The 13,860-nt window shown below is 46.3% G+C and overlaps 1 protein-coding gene across 2 annotated transcripts in view; it reads right to left on the bottom strand.

The window, feature by feature from the left end:
• Positions 1 to 271: 271 nt before the first annotated feature.
• The window catches only part of LOC147906258 (uncharacterized), a 60,945-nt gene continuing 47,356 nt past the window's right edge, over positions 272 to 13,860 (bottom strand). Inside the window, exons 3-8 of one of the 2 annotated variants that reach the window (XM_087377432.1) lie at positions 7,615 to 7,719; positions 7,424 to 7,516; positions 5,466 to 5,540; positions 1,084 to 1,146; positions 868 to 992; positions 272 to 778 (exon numbers count right to left, since the gene is read on the bottom strand). In XM_087377432.1, coding sequence (XP_087233558.1) covers positions 751 to 778; positions 868 to 992; positions 1,084 to 1,146; positions 5,466 to 5,540; positions 7,424 to 7,516; positions 7,615 to 7,719 — 489 coding nt within the window. In that variant the 3' untranslated portion in view covers positions 272 to 750. The remainder of the gene's footprint in view (positions 779 to 867; positions 993 to 1,083; positions 1,147 to 5,465; positions 5,541 to 7,423; positions 7,517 to 7,614; positions 7,720 to 13,860) is intronic. The other variant, XM_087377437.1, reaches the window with a different exon arrangement.

Genomic DNA, 13,860 nt, shown 5'->3' with positions numbered 1-13,860 from the left:
AAAGTGATTCGGGAGCATTGCGCTTGGGTCCCTAAGCCCAATATGCAAGGTGAGCAAAAGACAAAACTCAAGCCCCATTAGCACATCATCCCAAGGCACCATCATAGCTCTCTCTAAGGCAACATCTCTCTCTCTCTCTCTCTCTCTCTCTCTCTCTCTCTCCCCCCTTCGTTAAACGAACAATCCGAGCATTCAATGTTTTCAAAACTTTTTGTCCTACCTATAATGGCAATAGCCCAAACATTGCTATGACCCTAACATTGAATTTGTTTTTCATATAAAGTGTTCATCCACAACTTTTCCTACCATGCTTTGCAACTTGATCTGAAATCCTTTGCAAGACTGACGAGCATCTTCTAAGCCCAAAGAAAAAAACACAAGACTTAGAAATTGTTATGTGCGTGCTTGACCTACCACTGCAAAACCCATCATGCCTTTGCCATATGAGAGGTAGACGATGGTAACATCGTAAAAATTGTCTTCATAAAACACTTCTCAACCTACCAACCCTATATAGTGTAATCAACATGTATACACAGATTTCATAGACCACTATTAGATCGAAATAGAAATGAGTCTCATCAAATACCACACACACACACATATATATAGATATCATGTAAAACTTTATTTAAGAAAGAGTCTCTCAAGTGCAAACTCAAGTATGGAATACCATGTAGGGCCAAAAAGGATCCCTTATGTCATCTATAAGCATAGATCACATAGTTGTACTATTTGGAGCAAGTTTGTTTATGCACGAGATAACAACCCCTTCGAGCTGTCCACAATACACACAAGCACACGTTGGCATTTATGTAGTCATGTAATATATTTACTTGCAGTATTAAGTGTTGCATAGAAACTCACCTTGGAATGCTTCCCTTCCTCCGTCCATCAAACTCTGTGGCCTTGCGTAATGCTCTCGCAAAGGCTTTAAAACAGGCCTCAATAATATGATGTGAGTTTTTCCCTGACAGCTGCACAAAGCACGCCTGTTGAAGGAAAAAAACTACGTAGATCGATACAGTCTGCTTTCTTATTAAAAAAGTTCAGATTCACTCAAACAGACTTTGAGGGCAAAACCTTTCGGATATGAAGAGTCATGCCAGAGGTGTTCACCAAGGACTGAAAGAAATGCTCTACCAGCTGAACAAACAATAAAATAAATACACTTGTTAGAATAGATCTTACGCTTAACGTTCTATAACTGGAAGAATGAACTTTTCCACCCCCTTCAAAACAAAGGAAAAGAAAACAATCCATCTCTCTCTCTCTCTCTCTCTCTCTCTCTCTCACAACCGGAACCCCTTCAAGGACCACACAAACACATTCATAGTGTATTCCATTTTTCAGTTTCATTACATCTTTAGGTGTGTGCTAGACACCTCCAGTTCTCTTGAAACAGGTTTTCTAATGAAGTTCCAGGTTGTTATCACTGCCTATTCAGAGATGGTTTTGGACCCCCCTCCACCTTCCTTTCTAACCCAGATTAGAGATGCCGTGCTGCCGTGGTAGAACAATTGATGTGGATAAGAAAAAATCATGTGTCCTTAATCAAATGATTGACAAGTATAGAGATTTAAAGTGGGTGAAAACGTTGGATATTGATGCCACACCAAGGAAGGATGTAAGAAAAAATGCCATAGATTTTAGAGAGGTAGTATGAAGAGATTATTAAAAAGAACACCTTGGAGACCACCATTAGGCACAGAGATCACTTCCTCAGGAAACAGAGACAGGGTCAGGGCACACAACCAGACTCTACCCAGAGCATGATCATGGAGTTTTTCCAGCTAGAGTGCACGGACCGGCAAATCACGGGTAGTCATCAAGGCCGAGATCCAGAGCCAGTGGCACAACTTGACAATGGGTTGACGTACAGATAAAGCTTGGAGATCTTCCCTCCAAGTTCACTAGATCGGGCGCACGACTGACGGGGGGTTGCAATGGCTCTTGTCAAACGCAAGGCCGCCATAGGAGACCACAACAGGTCACACGCATAAAGCACCGCTCTATCACACATTTCCTATCATCACAACCTCATTTATCGATGGGCTCCCCTTGAGCTTCCACCCCAGCCATGTGTCCAGATTTATTTCATGTATTAGATCTGATATGATATGGTTATGTTGTATTCATTGTAGGCGGTGAGTCCTGATTAGAGGCTACACCCTTTCAGCTCATGGTATCAGGCTTCTTTCAGTCTCATAGACCCTTCGGTCTTTCGAAGACTTTTAATAAAATTTCTTTCCTTTTTTTCTCATAGGCCTTTCTCACCATCCGAAAACATCTCTCTCTTCTCTCGCTCTCTCTCTCCCCCCCCCCCACACACACACACACACATGTGTGCATGTGTGCGTGGGTGTGCGTTTGCGTTACGTGTTGTGCACACAAATGCCTCATTTCATATCATCACCTACCTCCACTAAGCTAGACATCATGGCCACACAGCCGTGGAAAGCCAAAGGTTTCCATAGAGAGCTCTCTCATATCCATGCAACTCGCACTAGTGGGTGATGAAAAGTGTTGGTATGTGCGGGCCACTGGGTTCGCATGTCCCTTCTTATGTGCGAATTTGCACTAGTGGGTGATGAGAAGTCCCTGGATGCACCCTTCTTATTCCTAACAAGACTAGAGGTTCCTACAGTCATCACAAATCATATATGGATGATTTATGTTCAGCATTTGAAGAGGCACTGACAGAACCAAACCATGAGGGGGCCCACGGGGGAAAAAAAGGGGCATAGGGGGGTGGGGCACGCTGGTGTATAGAAATCTAGAAGTCTGGGGGACACTGTTTTGGGCCTTCCCAAAATGTTTCAAAAACTCATTCCTTGGTGTTTTGGGTTCCCTACATGGTCGCACAATGTGGGCTAACAAAGAATGCAACAAGCTGCCTTGCTTCACTCATATCTTGCCTTAACCATTGTGCCTCTCTCACTCCCTAGCCTACCCTCCACTCCACTCAATCTCCGTAACCTCTCCAAGCCTCAAGCTTGCTTCCTCACCTACACTCCACTCTTACACCCCCTCAAGACTCTATTTCCCATAAGTCCTCACAGGAGAGAGATTCTCTCTCTCTCTCTCTCTCTCTCTCTCTCTCTCTCTCTCCTCTTTTAATTGAGAGATTGAACCGGGCTACAAGAAACCAACCATTAGTGCTTCATTCAAAAAATGTGCTATGAATGAGCTGTTCTTGGATAGAGTATCAGCAAGAGTAACACGAGGTAAAATATGCCATGCAGTCTACATGTAGGATGAAATACTAAAGTTAGGTAACATGAACTACTTAGGTAATCCTGTTAATCTACATTTGGCACGCTTTGTATTTCAACCGTTTAAAATCTAATTGCAATTTGAGATCTAACAGGAGAAGCCATTGATGCTGGGACAGGAATATTTACAGGCACATTTAAAGTAACGTGCAGGCTATGCCCCTTTGCCTCGACACACTGGTCAGACCAACAGCCATGTGAAGAAGACCAGCCTGAGGGTAATATGTGTGTAGTCCACTAATGTAATTTTGAGAGGCTACAGATCTTGATGTTTTCTTGCCTCATCTGCAACAAACCCTCTTTTGCACACCAGATCACCCTCATAGAGTCTGCAAGTAGTAGCCACTATGTTACAGTTAGAGGGTATACTCAAATGCCACATTTGGGAGAGATAGTATTGCCAATTGTTCACACCCTCTTGGTTGGCACTTGTGTTTCACACAAAAAATACCAAGAGTACAATGGAACTCAAAGGCAAGATACTCATGCTTTCACCTTTTCTTTGAAACGCCTTCATACCTTCCAATTTAATTTGAATAGCTCAGGTCAGACCTCTCCTAGATATAATTAGGTAGAGGACTTCATCTGTACAGTGACAGCATATACCTCTTCCATCTTGGGGGCAAGTAAGTATATATATATAACATTTCCTCCCCACTAGCATTCAACCGATCTTTACATCACCCTACAACCCCACTCAAAAAATACTGGTTCTGTATTGAAACCATACATCTAAAGAAGAGCCCGCACAGGCCCTTCAGCAAGGTTGAATCAGAGATCCAAGCCAAGGATGCACTTAACAATCACCTAAGTCACATCAGACGTTACAATGTACTAACACACCAGCATCCCTGGCCATGCAGATCATCAATATTTTGCATATTATCTTCTCAGAGTGTCTTTTGCACCGGGCAAAGTGTGATCCTCTATATCCATACATGTTACATCTATATTCCCCCCCCCCCCCCAACACACACACACACACACAGAGAAGCGCACATGCGTAAATAGTATTTGCACATTGGCCCTTGCCCTTATGGCATGTAATCCATTAATTGAAATGGTGAAATTTGGAGGCTAAGTGCCTCATGAAAGCACTGATATTTGAATATACTGAGTTGATTCAAGCCCCTCTTCTCACCCTAGCTCTTTTTGGGGCGTAAGGACGCTTGCAAGGCTATGGGTGGAGGTCTAGGACTCTCCATACCCCCTCTCGGTCACTTGCATGGTATCAGAGATTTTCAGCCTGCTCGGCCTGTACGTGACAAAATGGTGATGCTCTGGCTGCTCGTGGCTCTCTGTCTTCTACACTGCTCTGCATCTGCCTGCATGGCAGATTCTCTTGTAATTGTGCTCTGTTCTGAGCTGCACGACCTATTCTCTGCCACTCTACATGTTGTGTCGTCCTGGCCCCGTGTGGGTAGTCGGATTTAAAGTTTGTCGCAGTCAACGTTTGTACTTTGTGCTTGGCCCATGAGGGGGATTGTTGGCACATTGGCCCTCGCCCCTCATAGCATGTAATTGATTAATTGAAATGGTGAAAATTGGAGGCTAAGTACCTCATAACAGCGCTGAAGTACATGCAGACTTCGGGACATTAGTCCCATGTGCATTGTTGTAACTTGATGGTCCTTGGATATACTGAGTTGAATGAAAGCCCTCCTCTCATCCTGCTGGCTCTTTTTTTGGTGTGAGGAGACTTGCACCGCGATGGGGCGGAGGTCTAGGACCCTCCTTACCCAGTGCTCCCTGTGGTGATACATGGCTCCCTCTGGGTCATTCACAAACAGATAGATGGATAGGTAAATGTACACACCTAAATGCATGTACATACGAACGAATATGTGCGTGCATGCGTGTGTGCCTGAGTGTGTGTTCACAGGGCAGGGCCAAGGGTGAACATACCTACACAGTAGGTGTACACACACACACACACGCACGCACGTGTGAAACACCACCTAAATTATCTTCTAGTTGAGAAAGCAAGAGCAACGATACAAGACTAAAACAAAACTTTATCAACAAGTTAAGCCCGAAGTATTTCAATCGGCACCCTTGTCTCATCATGTACATGCCTTCCAGTATCCATCGTTGCTGCTCTCTATCAAAGCATAAATCTTTTCCCTCATTTGAAGTCCTTGATCTTCAAGGGTTTAAAAAATAGATGTTTCAATTTGAGCATTTTCATACCTGCGTGTCATACGTGCCAACTCGTTGGGTTGGAATATCCATATCATAGGCTAGAAATGGGCGTCCAGATAGATCCTAATAAAGCATAATAATCAATGTCATTAAAAGATTAGTCGTATACTCATTAAATTACTACATTAAACAATAAACTCTATACTGCATTGGTCCCATTACAATCCAATATATTATTTATCCCTCTTTTTTAAGAAAAAACACATCTTCCCAATCAGTAAATAAATTATTTCTTCCTTGCCATCCTTCCACTGCCAGGCCCATCTTGAATACAGAGTTACATCTCATGCCATAATTTTGAGAAGTAATTGCACTAAAAAGATTAATAGAGCAAGAATCCACAGCTATATATTGACTTGTGTTATGCAGATTTACAAGTATTTATATGTTTCAAATTTTACAACTGCGACAAGTGTCAAATGATCAGCCCAAACAACAGAATGCTCACGTGAGTGGATCTAAAGCATTGTTGACTCTTTCTGAATTCCTCTAAAGGCTTCAGTTCTAGAGTCTTATAAACCTTGCTCTTAAAATCTTCCTTTGGTCTCCACTTCTACATTTCAAAGCTATGCATTCAAGTGAGTTCATCCTTTCCACGTAGAACATGATTTGTGTCATATGGCAAGCACATAAGCCACATCTTCATAGGTCAAGTCCAACTCTTTTCAAAATGCAAATACATCCACATTAGATGTACATTTACAATCACTACCCATATACATCATACATGCATCCTAGTGCACGAACATGTACCACACTTATACACAGAAAAGTGCATGCTTGTAGCATACATAGCAGCAAAATGATGAGGAAACACTCTCCTTTAGAGATTCCTTTAGGGAAAAGGTTGGCTGCAAACCAAATCACCAGCTTTCTTGTGAGACATTTCACATGCTTTGACAAACTTTGGGTCCATATGCCACCCCAAGTCATTCAAGCCAACCACCAGCTTTCTTGCCAGACATTTTACCAACTTTGCCCAATTTTTTTATTGTTGGTCCAACAAAGTCATTCAAGCCAACTAATCTGCACAGTACAAGGTCCACTTAATAAACTGATACAATACCGAGCAAGAAAGGCATTGTGAGCCAGCGAGGCATTGAATCTAGTTTTCATATAGAGATTAAACAGATGCTTTCAGACAAATAGGCACATGCCCACAATCTATGGACAGTCACAAATTTTTGCTTTTTTGGATACTTACATGTTGAAAGGAGAGATACCACTTTGATCTTTACTCTTGATGCAGAGTTATAATATTAGAATTCAACTTAGTCATCAGGAAGGCTGGCACTTAAAAGGAAGAGCCTAAACAGAATGTTTCAGTCAAACTAAAACTCCTTGAAAAAACTAAATTTAATCTCTCCAGGAAAAATAGCTTTAAAATCTTTGAAAAGGGGAACACACTCAAAAGTACAAGAGTGCAAGATCAACTTTGAAAAGACAGCTGATAGGGGAACAAAGAATTGTCACACTATCAACAGGCTGCAGTTTGGACATAGATATTGAAAGGTGAAATCTGCACGTTTGCATACATGGCAGAAATGAATATTTAGAGGGATCTCATGAGTCTTGCAAGGAATAAGCCATCAAATTAACTTTTACATGAATCTAGAAGTATGTATGCCACAGAAGACAATTGTAAAATACCATGAATGCCTGCTGCAATAGTCCCAATAAATCAAACAGCGCATGGGAAGCATGGAGACTACACTTAATAGCTCACTGAATCTTGTTAAAAGAACTAGTATTAACAAAAAAGAACTCCATCTTATGTAAAGAGCTTTGAAGGAACAATTTTGAAATGATCTATATGACAGCACTTTCCATCTACTTGAACCTTGTTAGTGCATCCTAAGAGCCACAACTTCAACACTGTGAATCAGAAACCAAAAGACCATGTTTCCAAAATTCAAAGCATGAAATGGTAAGTGGCAGCTTTATACCAAAACAACATGAACTAGAGCCTCATCGAGTGGTGCTGTAAAATCCCCAAACCTTGATATGCCTTTTCTATCTCCAAGCGCTTGCAAGAGTGCCTGCATGTTCACTATCAGTAGGGACAGTATGCATCTAGCCATTAACGAATCTGAGTAATAAAGTACAACAAACAGGGAGGAAGAGGAAAGAAGTTTACCGTTCCCAGAGCCAAAGCCACATCTTCATTTGTGTGATGGTCATCAATATGAAGGTCACCTTTTGCCCTTATATTCAAATCAAACAAGCCATGTGATGCCAGTTGCTGCCACACTCTCCGAAGAAAAAATAAGTTAAAGGGATGTATTGGATGGCTTTTCTATTGTCCCATAGACCTTTGGTCTCCCGTGGACGTTAATAGACTCTCTCTCTCTCTCTCTCTCTCTCTCTCTCTCTCAATTAGAGATTTCAAATCCAAACTCAAAGACTCTCAGTCTTAAACTAATGTAATGAAGGCCACTTAATGATAGGAGTACAACATAGTTGTATACTATAATAACTTTGAGCTGAGATGCCATGTGCATTCCTAGACTCTCTGATACTCAAAGATGTAGTAGCTACTCTTTTTTTGGTTGTGTATTTTGTCGCATAGACCCGTGGGGCCTCTAGAAGATGTCAATAGATCTCTCTCTCTCTCTCTCTCTCTCTCTCTCTCTCTCACTCTCTAGATGAGGAGATCAAAAAAAGGAGCAAAAGGGAAACCTGCTCAGTGAGACCGATCTTGGAAGGCCAAAACCACTGTCCGAGATCTAACTGGACCTTCCTCACGGGCCTACCTTCCCAAAGCCAGAGGCGCCATCTGGGGGCATCCTACTCTGGGATGCTGGGAGGATCAATGTGCCACTCCTTACCCAAACAACCCGCAACTCTGGTCATCTGCCAATGAATCCCATCCAGACTCCCGTCCATCTCTGGGTCTCTCAATGAGTGCCTTAAGTAGGCCTCCAAACCCAGGCTGCGTGCTGCCTCACCGAATCATCATCCTCAAAGGGACCCCAATCCAAGAAAACTGACCCAACCATCTACTGTCCATCCACATGCAGAGTCCCTCCCACCAAGACTCAGGGATGGCTAGGTCAATCTCCCTCATTTGCTGCCCTACCCCTCGCATAAGCACTATAGTTCCAAGCCTCGCCTCTGCCTCCATGGGTAATCTGCTCCATCTGGCAAAGGAGCAGGTCGGGCTACTGCTACTGTTGCGGATTCAATCGACAAGTTCTGCCTAGCCTCAGGGGGACTTGTCAATTGGAACAAATCAAAAGGCATTTGGACTGTGCCCATCCAATGTGAGTCCATTGTCTGAGCATACGTCCATCCTGATCCCTGATCTCCAAGTGCCAAATGAGGGGCTGACGCTCGAACTCCCCTGTGCAACGGGGCTAAGCACGAATGAGACCCCCTACTAATCTCTGCCAGACCCTAAGGAGGCTCCTCATCATAGGGAAACCCTTTCCCCGTAAGAGGGGCCTCTGAGAAGATCCATCTGTGTGAATGGTGCCACTGCCCCCCAGTGCGTGGGGTGTTCCTGAGAAGCCCTCGCTGTAACAGGAGCTCCAGGGCTCTGCGCCAAGGGAGAGGCCGCGCACAACCAACTTGCCCAAGAGGGCTCTGCTCTACATCTCCGCAAGGCCCCCAATGCCTGCGGCATGATCACCGTCTGCCAAGCGAGACCCGGGCTCTAGTGTTTCTCATGCCATCCGATCCCCAAATGAAATTCCGAACCAAACGTCAGGCCTATCCAATGCACCCTTTATGAAAGCATCAGCAGGAGGCAATGTATCAGACCGTGGCAAGGAGGACTTGGTTTGCTACTAAGGCACAGTCCCCTAGGGAGAGTTTGACCGAGCTCCAGTAGAGAAGCTTGCGCCGAACACTCTCAAGAACCGAGGCGATTTGCTGCTCTGCTATAATATCGATACCCACCTGGCACCCAAGGTATCTCGATGTCTGGTCTTGTTGTATCTAGCGAAAGCCAAAGGCACTCCCCCACTCTCGAATCTCGTGATTCTCCTCATAGCCTATAAAGAAACCGATGGATTTTGTCCCGTTTATCCATGCACCCGTGGCCTCACAATAAATAGCCAAGGCTCCCCGAACTCTCTCCAAGCTCACTATGGTGCCCTCTACATAAAAGTTTGTGTCATCTGCAGACTCGGAATCCAATAGCTCCTCCTCCAGTCTAATTGGGAGCCTCAACCTTATGAGGCGCGCCACTGGCCGAATGAAAGGGTTGAGGAGCTTTGGGAAGCCCTCAAGGCCCTTTCGACCCATCCGCTCAGCCTACTAGGAGATCTTCGACACGGATTCCCTTCCTCAGTCCCAAAGGGAGAGATAGGTCAAACATCCAACAATGGAGACCAATCACCCTGCTGGGCACCGCATACACGATCCTTGCTAAGGTCTTGAGTTTACGGTCATCTCACCGACATCATCCATGATACACAGACTGGCTTTGTACAGGAGCGCAGCATTCTGGACAACATTTTCACGTTCTGGGAGGCTGTGGATTGGGCCAGGGAGGAGTCATAGCCCTTGGCCATCCTTCTCTTGGATTTTGAGAAGGCTTACGATCAGGGTGGAGTGGTCTTTTCTGGAGGGTACTATGCAAGATTGGGTTTCTCAGACAAATGGATTAGAGGAGTCTCTGCGCTCTATGCGGGGAGCTCTAGTCAGATGCTTATAGGTGGACACACAGGCAAGGCCTTTTCTCTCTTGCGCTCAATTCGCCAGGGCTATCCCCTAGCAGTTGGCATCACCCTCTCCGCCTCAAACAGCTGGCTATAGAAATCCGTGGTCAACTCTAGAATCTCCTATGGATCACTGTGTAAGATGCCATGCGGATCCCATAATCGTTGTAGCTGCATGCTTGCCAATCGAGGTCCAGTGGTCTCGAAAAACTCCTTCGTTATCCTATCCCCTGCTGAACCCAACAGGCCCAAGTAGAGTGGTAGGAAAACTCATCCCGTCGAGCCTCCGTTCCTGGAGCTCAAGGCGCACACTCTCATATCTATTACTAAGCCACTAGGATCCTAGGTCCGGTTCCCTGAGCCTCTCTATGGAGGCAAGGTCTCGTCGCAGTGCATGCTCGTGCTCCTAAAGAGCCCTCCTCCGTCTAAGGGCGTGAGACTGCAACTCCTCGCTGCTCTTCTGAATCACATCTACCACCCACGAAGCCCAACCCTCGCAGGGTACTCACTCGGACTGTTGCCAAATCTCTACAATAACCAACTGAATCTCCTCATCCTACAGATGTCTTTTTGGGGAAGCGACGGTGGGACTGCTCTAGGTATAATATTGCTGGAGAGTGGTCTGACACCGTGGTGCCTGCTAGAATCCTTGTAGAGCCACCTCCGTGGAGTGCCTAGTCCCCGACGTAGAAGCGATGTAGCCTCTCAAGCAATCCATCATGTCGCCTCTAGCCGAATGAGAAGAGAAGGCTGCCAGGGATCATGCTGAACTCTGGATCTCTCCACGGGTCTCTGCCACCACTAATCGTGAAGATGAACTATTCCCAAGTGCTCCGCTCTGCTGCTGTTGGCATCTCGAAAAAGGAGACACCTCCCTGCTTGTCCTCCCCTGCTTGGTCTCTGTTAGCCTCCTCCAAAAGGCCAAACATCTAGCAGACACTCTGTTAGCCTCCTCCAAAAGGCCAAACAGTGCTGTTTGCACGCCTATGCTTGTCCTACCACTGCCATCTACAACTCCTGCCCAAGGATCAAGTACTGCGGCTGACTACGTGCACGGTCGTGGAGCCCGTGTACGTTCCGACTCACTATGGTCCAACTCATGAGGACGAAGACGTAGGAAACAAGGCTCTCCTGTGAGTGGGTGCCTGTTCCATTAAAATTGCCTTTTATGACTGAGGGAGGTTTGGAGGGTTCCGTGCCCACTGCAACAAAGGGAACGTCCACTCTAAACATCTCAACACACTTCGGGAGTGGCCAATAGTGTGCCGGATTAAATCCTTGCCTCAGGCGGCAATCTGATAACCCCTACTGCCAATCCATAGATCGACTTCTCCCACGTGAAGCTCAATTGGAGATTCACTTCAGCACCATGGGCTTCTCCTCAACCGCTGCCGGACTACCCTCCCTAGATTCCACCATCACAATGTCAGGAGCTCCTAAGGCACGCTGTTGATGCAAGGGTGACTTTGGTCGCTATATCTCTACTAATGGAGGATCACAAAGTGATTATCCGAGAGAGATCAGACAGGGGAGAAAGGGAAGAAAGAGAAGAAGGAGAGATAGACAGCACATGACGGTGTCAGACCCAAGGGAAGAGGGCACAAGGGGGCTTGAAAATGGCGGTTTGGAACTGCAATGGCACCCTCTGGTCCGACCCAGGAGCTTTCTTGGAGACATACACAGACAGGGACAAAGTTTTCTATACCGAGACACACGAGAGCCCAGAGAGAGGGCTGCCCACCATGACAGGATACACATGGGAGTCTGCCAATAGGAGGGAACTAAGGAGGGATAGTGGAGTACCGAGGCTCTGGGGGTGTGGCTGTCCTCTTCAAATCAGCTCTCAGGCCACTCCTTTCATTGGTTAGGAAAGAGAAACATGCATGGCACATGTGGATTAGAGTTCAGATACCAGAGGCACGACAGATCTTCATTGCAGTGTGCTACTTTCCTCCGGATACATCATCATATGCACGTGAGGTTGCCACAGAAGGGAACATGCCATATGAGAGTATACATGATGATATCATGGAGTTCTCTAGACAGGGTGACACCCTCCTCCTTGGTGACTTCAATGCACGCACAAGGGACAACCAAGTGGGACTACTTGACTTTGCGTCCGATCCCTCATAGTACCAGAGTTAGGTGCAGCTGAGCTCAAGATAGTGAGACACTCAGCAAATGCTCCACACATGACAGGGTATGGGTGGCACCTACTTGTGATGGGAGCAGTATATGATCTAATCATATACAATGGCCTTCAGAGATGGCCATCATCTGGTGGACTCACTTGTTTCCCACATGGAGGGGGGACAAGCGCAGTGGACCACCTGATGGCCTCCCTTGCCTTCGCATCTCAGATTCATGACTTTGTAGTACCCCCTCCCCCACTCGGTGCTGATCACTCATACCTGACATTCTGTATTTCCACTACCAGGCTAGTCACAGAGAGAGTCCTCCATGCGCCCACTCGGACCCATGTTCACTTTGGAACTCATCCTCCAAAGTAAGCATGTACTAGGGAGGAACAAGATTTAAGGTCAGCAACAAAACTATTCCAATTGAAATTTGTCACCTGTGTGACGGGGTCAACATTTCTACTGGCCCAATGATGCCACCACATTACTGTGAGATGGGGAGCGTGTTAGAAATCACCCAACAGAGGGTACGCACAGCGGAAGACTAATAGAATAGCCCAGGAGCTCCCACACTGTGGGGTGTGGAATCACAAACTTCTTAAACTTATGTGCATAGAATAGATGGGCAAACTCATCAATAGACAATGAACCAACCAGATAGAGAAACCACCAAAATCATATATTTCCGTCCAAAGCTCCAGATAGAGAACCAATCATTGGTGGGACTCCAGATAGATCCGGAGTCCCACCAATGGTGTGGTCCTCTGATCTTACCACAAGGTACTCCTCCTGTCTGCTGGCTATCTCTAGACTCGAGCCCGTGTGCTCCACCTCGAGCGTCTGTAGACTTTTTGTCCAGAATGATCTTCTCAACCTTGCTGCCCTGCGTGTCAGCCTAGGTAGGCAGCCCTCTGTGAGCTAAGTCTGCAGCTCCTCAGCCCAGTTCACCTCCTGATCATAGGCCCAACTGGTGCTGCTCTGCTGCTCCTTCCTGCTCCTTGAAGATCTGCTCCAGAAGATGGTGCATGAGGGCCTGGAGGCCCTCCTTTTATAGGCCCCCAAGGGGCTGCAATAGAACCGACCAGCCATGCCTATTCTGGCCGACCAGTCAGGATGCTGGCCGACTTGGTTGGCTGGTCCAACCAGCCCTATAAAAGGGCGTTTGGCAGGCCCTTTTGGGCTGCTGCCTTTGCGCCTAATGCAGGCCCCGAGCCTGCCCATGTTCTCTGCCAGATAGCCCGCCATGCAGGCGCCTCCAGCCTGCTCATCTGCTGCAGCATCTCCGCCTCTGTTCAAGGCTCTTCCAGCCCTTTGATCCCATGCCACTGTTCTGTACAAACAGCTCCAAAGCTCCGTACTGTTGCAAGTCCCTTCGTGGCAGATCCATGTAGATCCAGGCTTCCAAAGCCCCTCCATCCATCCAGGTATGTTCTGAGGTGTGCTACCCACATGGCAGCCAGCCCATGTGCTGCCCATGCGGCAGCCCCTCCTCTCCTTTTCTTTTGGGCACATGCCCTAGGTCTCCCTCCCCCACTCTCCTCATATAGATGGCCCATGGGGAGGTGACCTTTCCAACACATC

This window comes from Dipteris shenzhenensis, chromosome 1 (assembly GCF_047967505.1).
Source record: "Dipteris shenzhenensis isolate YYH24624 ecotype China chromosome 1, Dip_SZ_1.0, whole genome shotgun sequence".
In the NCBI taxonomy this organism is placed as follows: domain Eukaryota; kingdom Viridiplantae; phylum Streptophyta; class Polypodiopsida; order Gleicheniales; family Dipteridaceae; genus Dipteris; species Dipteris shenzhenensis.
Note: the sequence above shows the minus strand (reverse complement) of the source record. Positions and strands in the feature narration are given on the sequence as shown.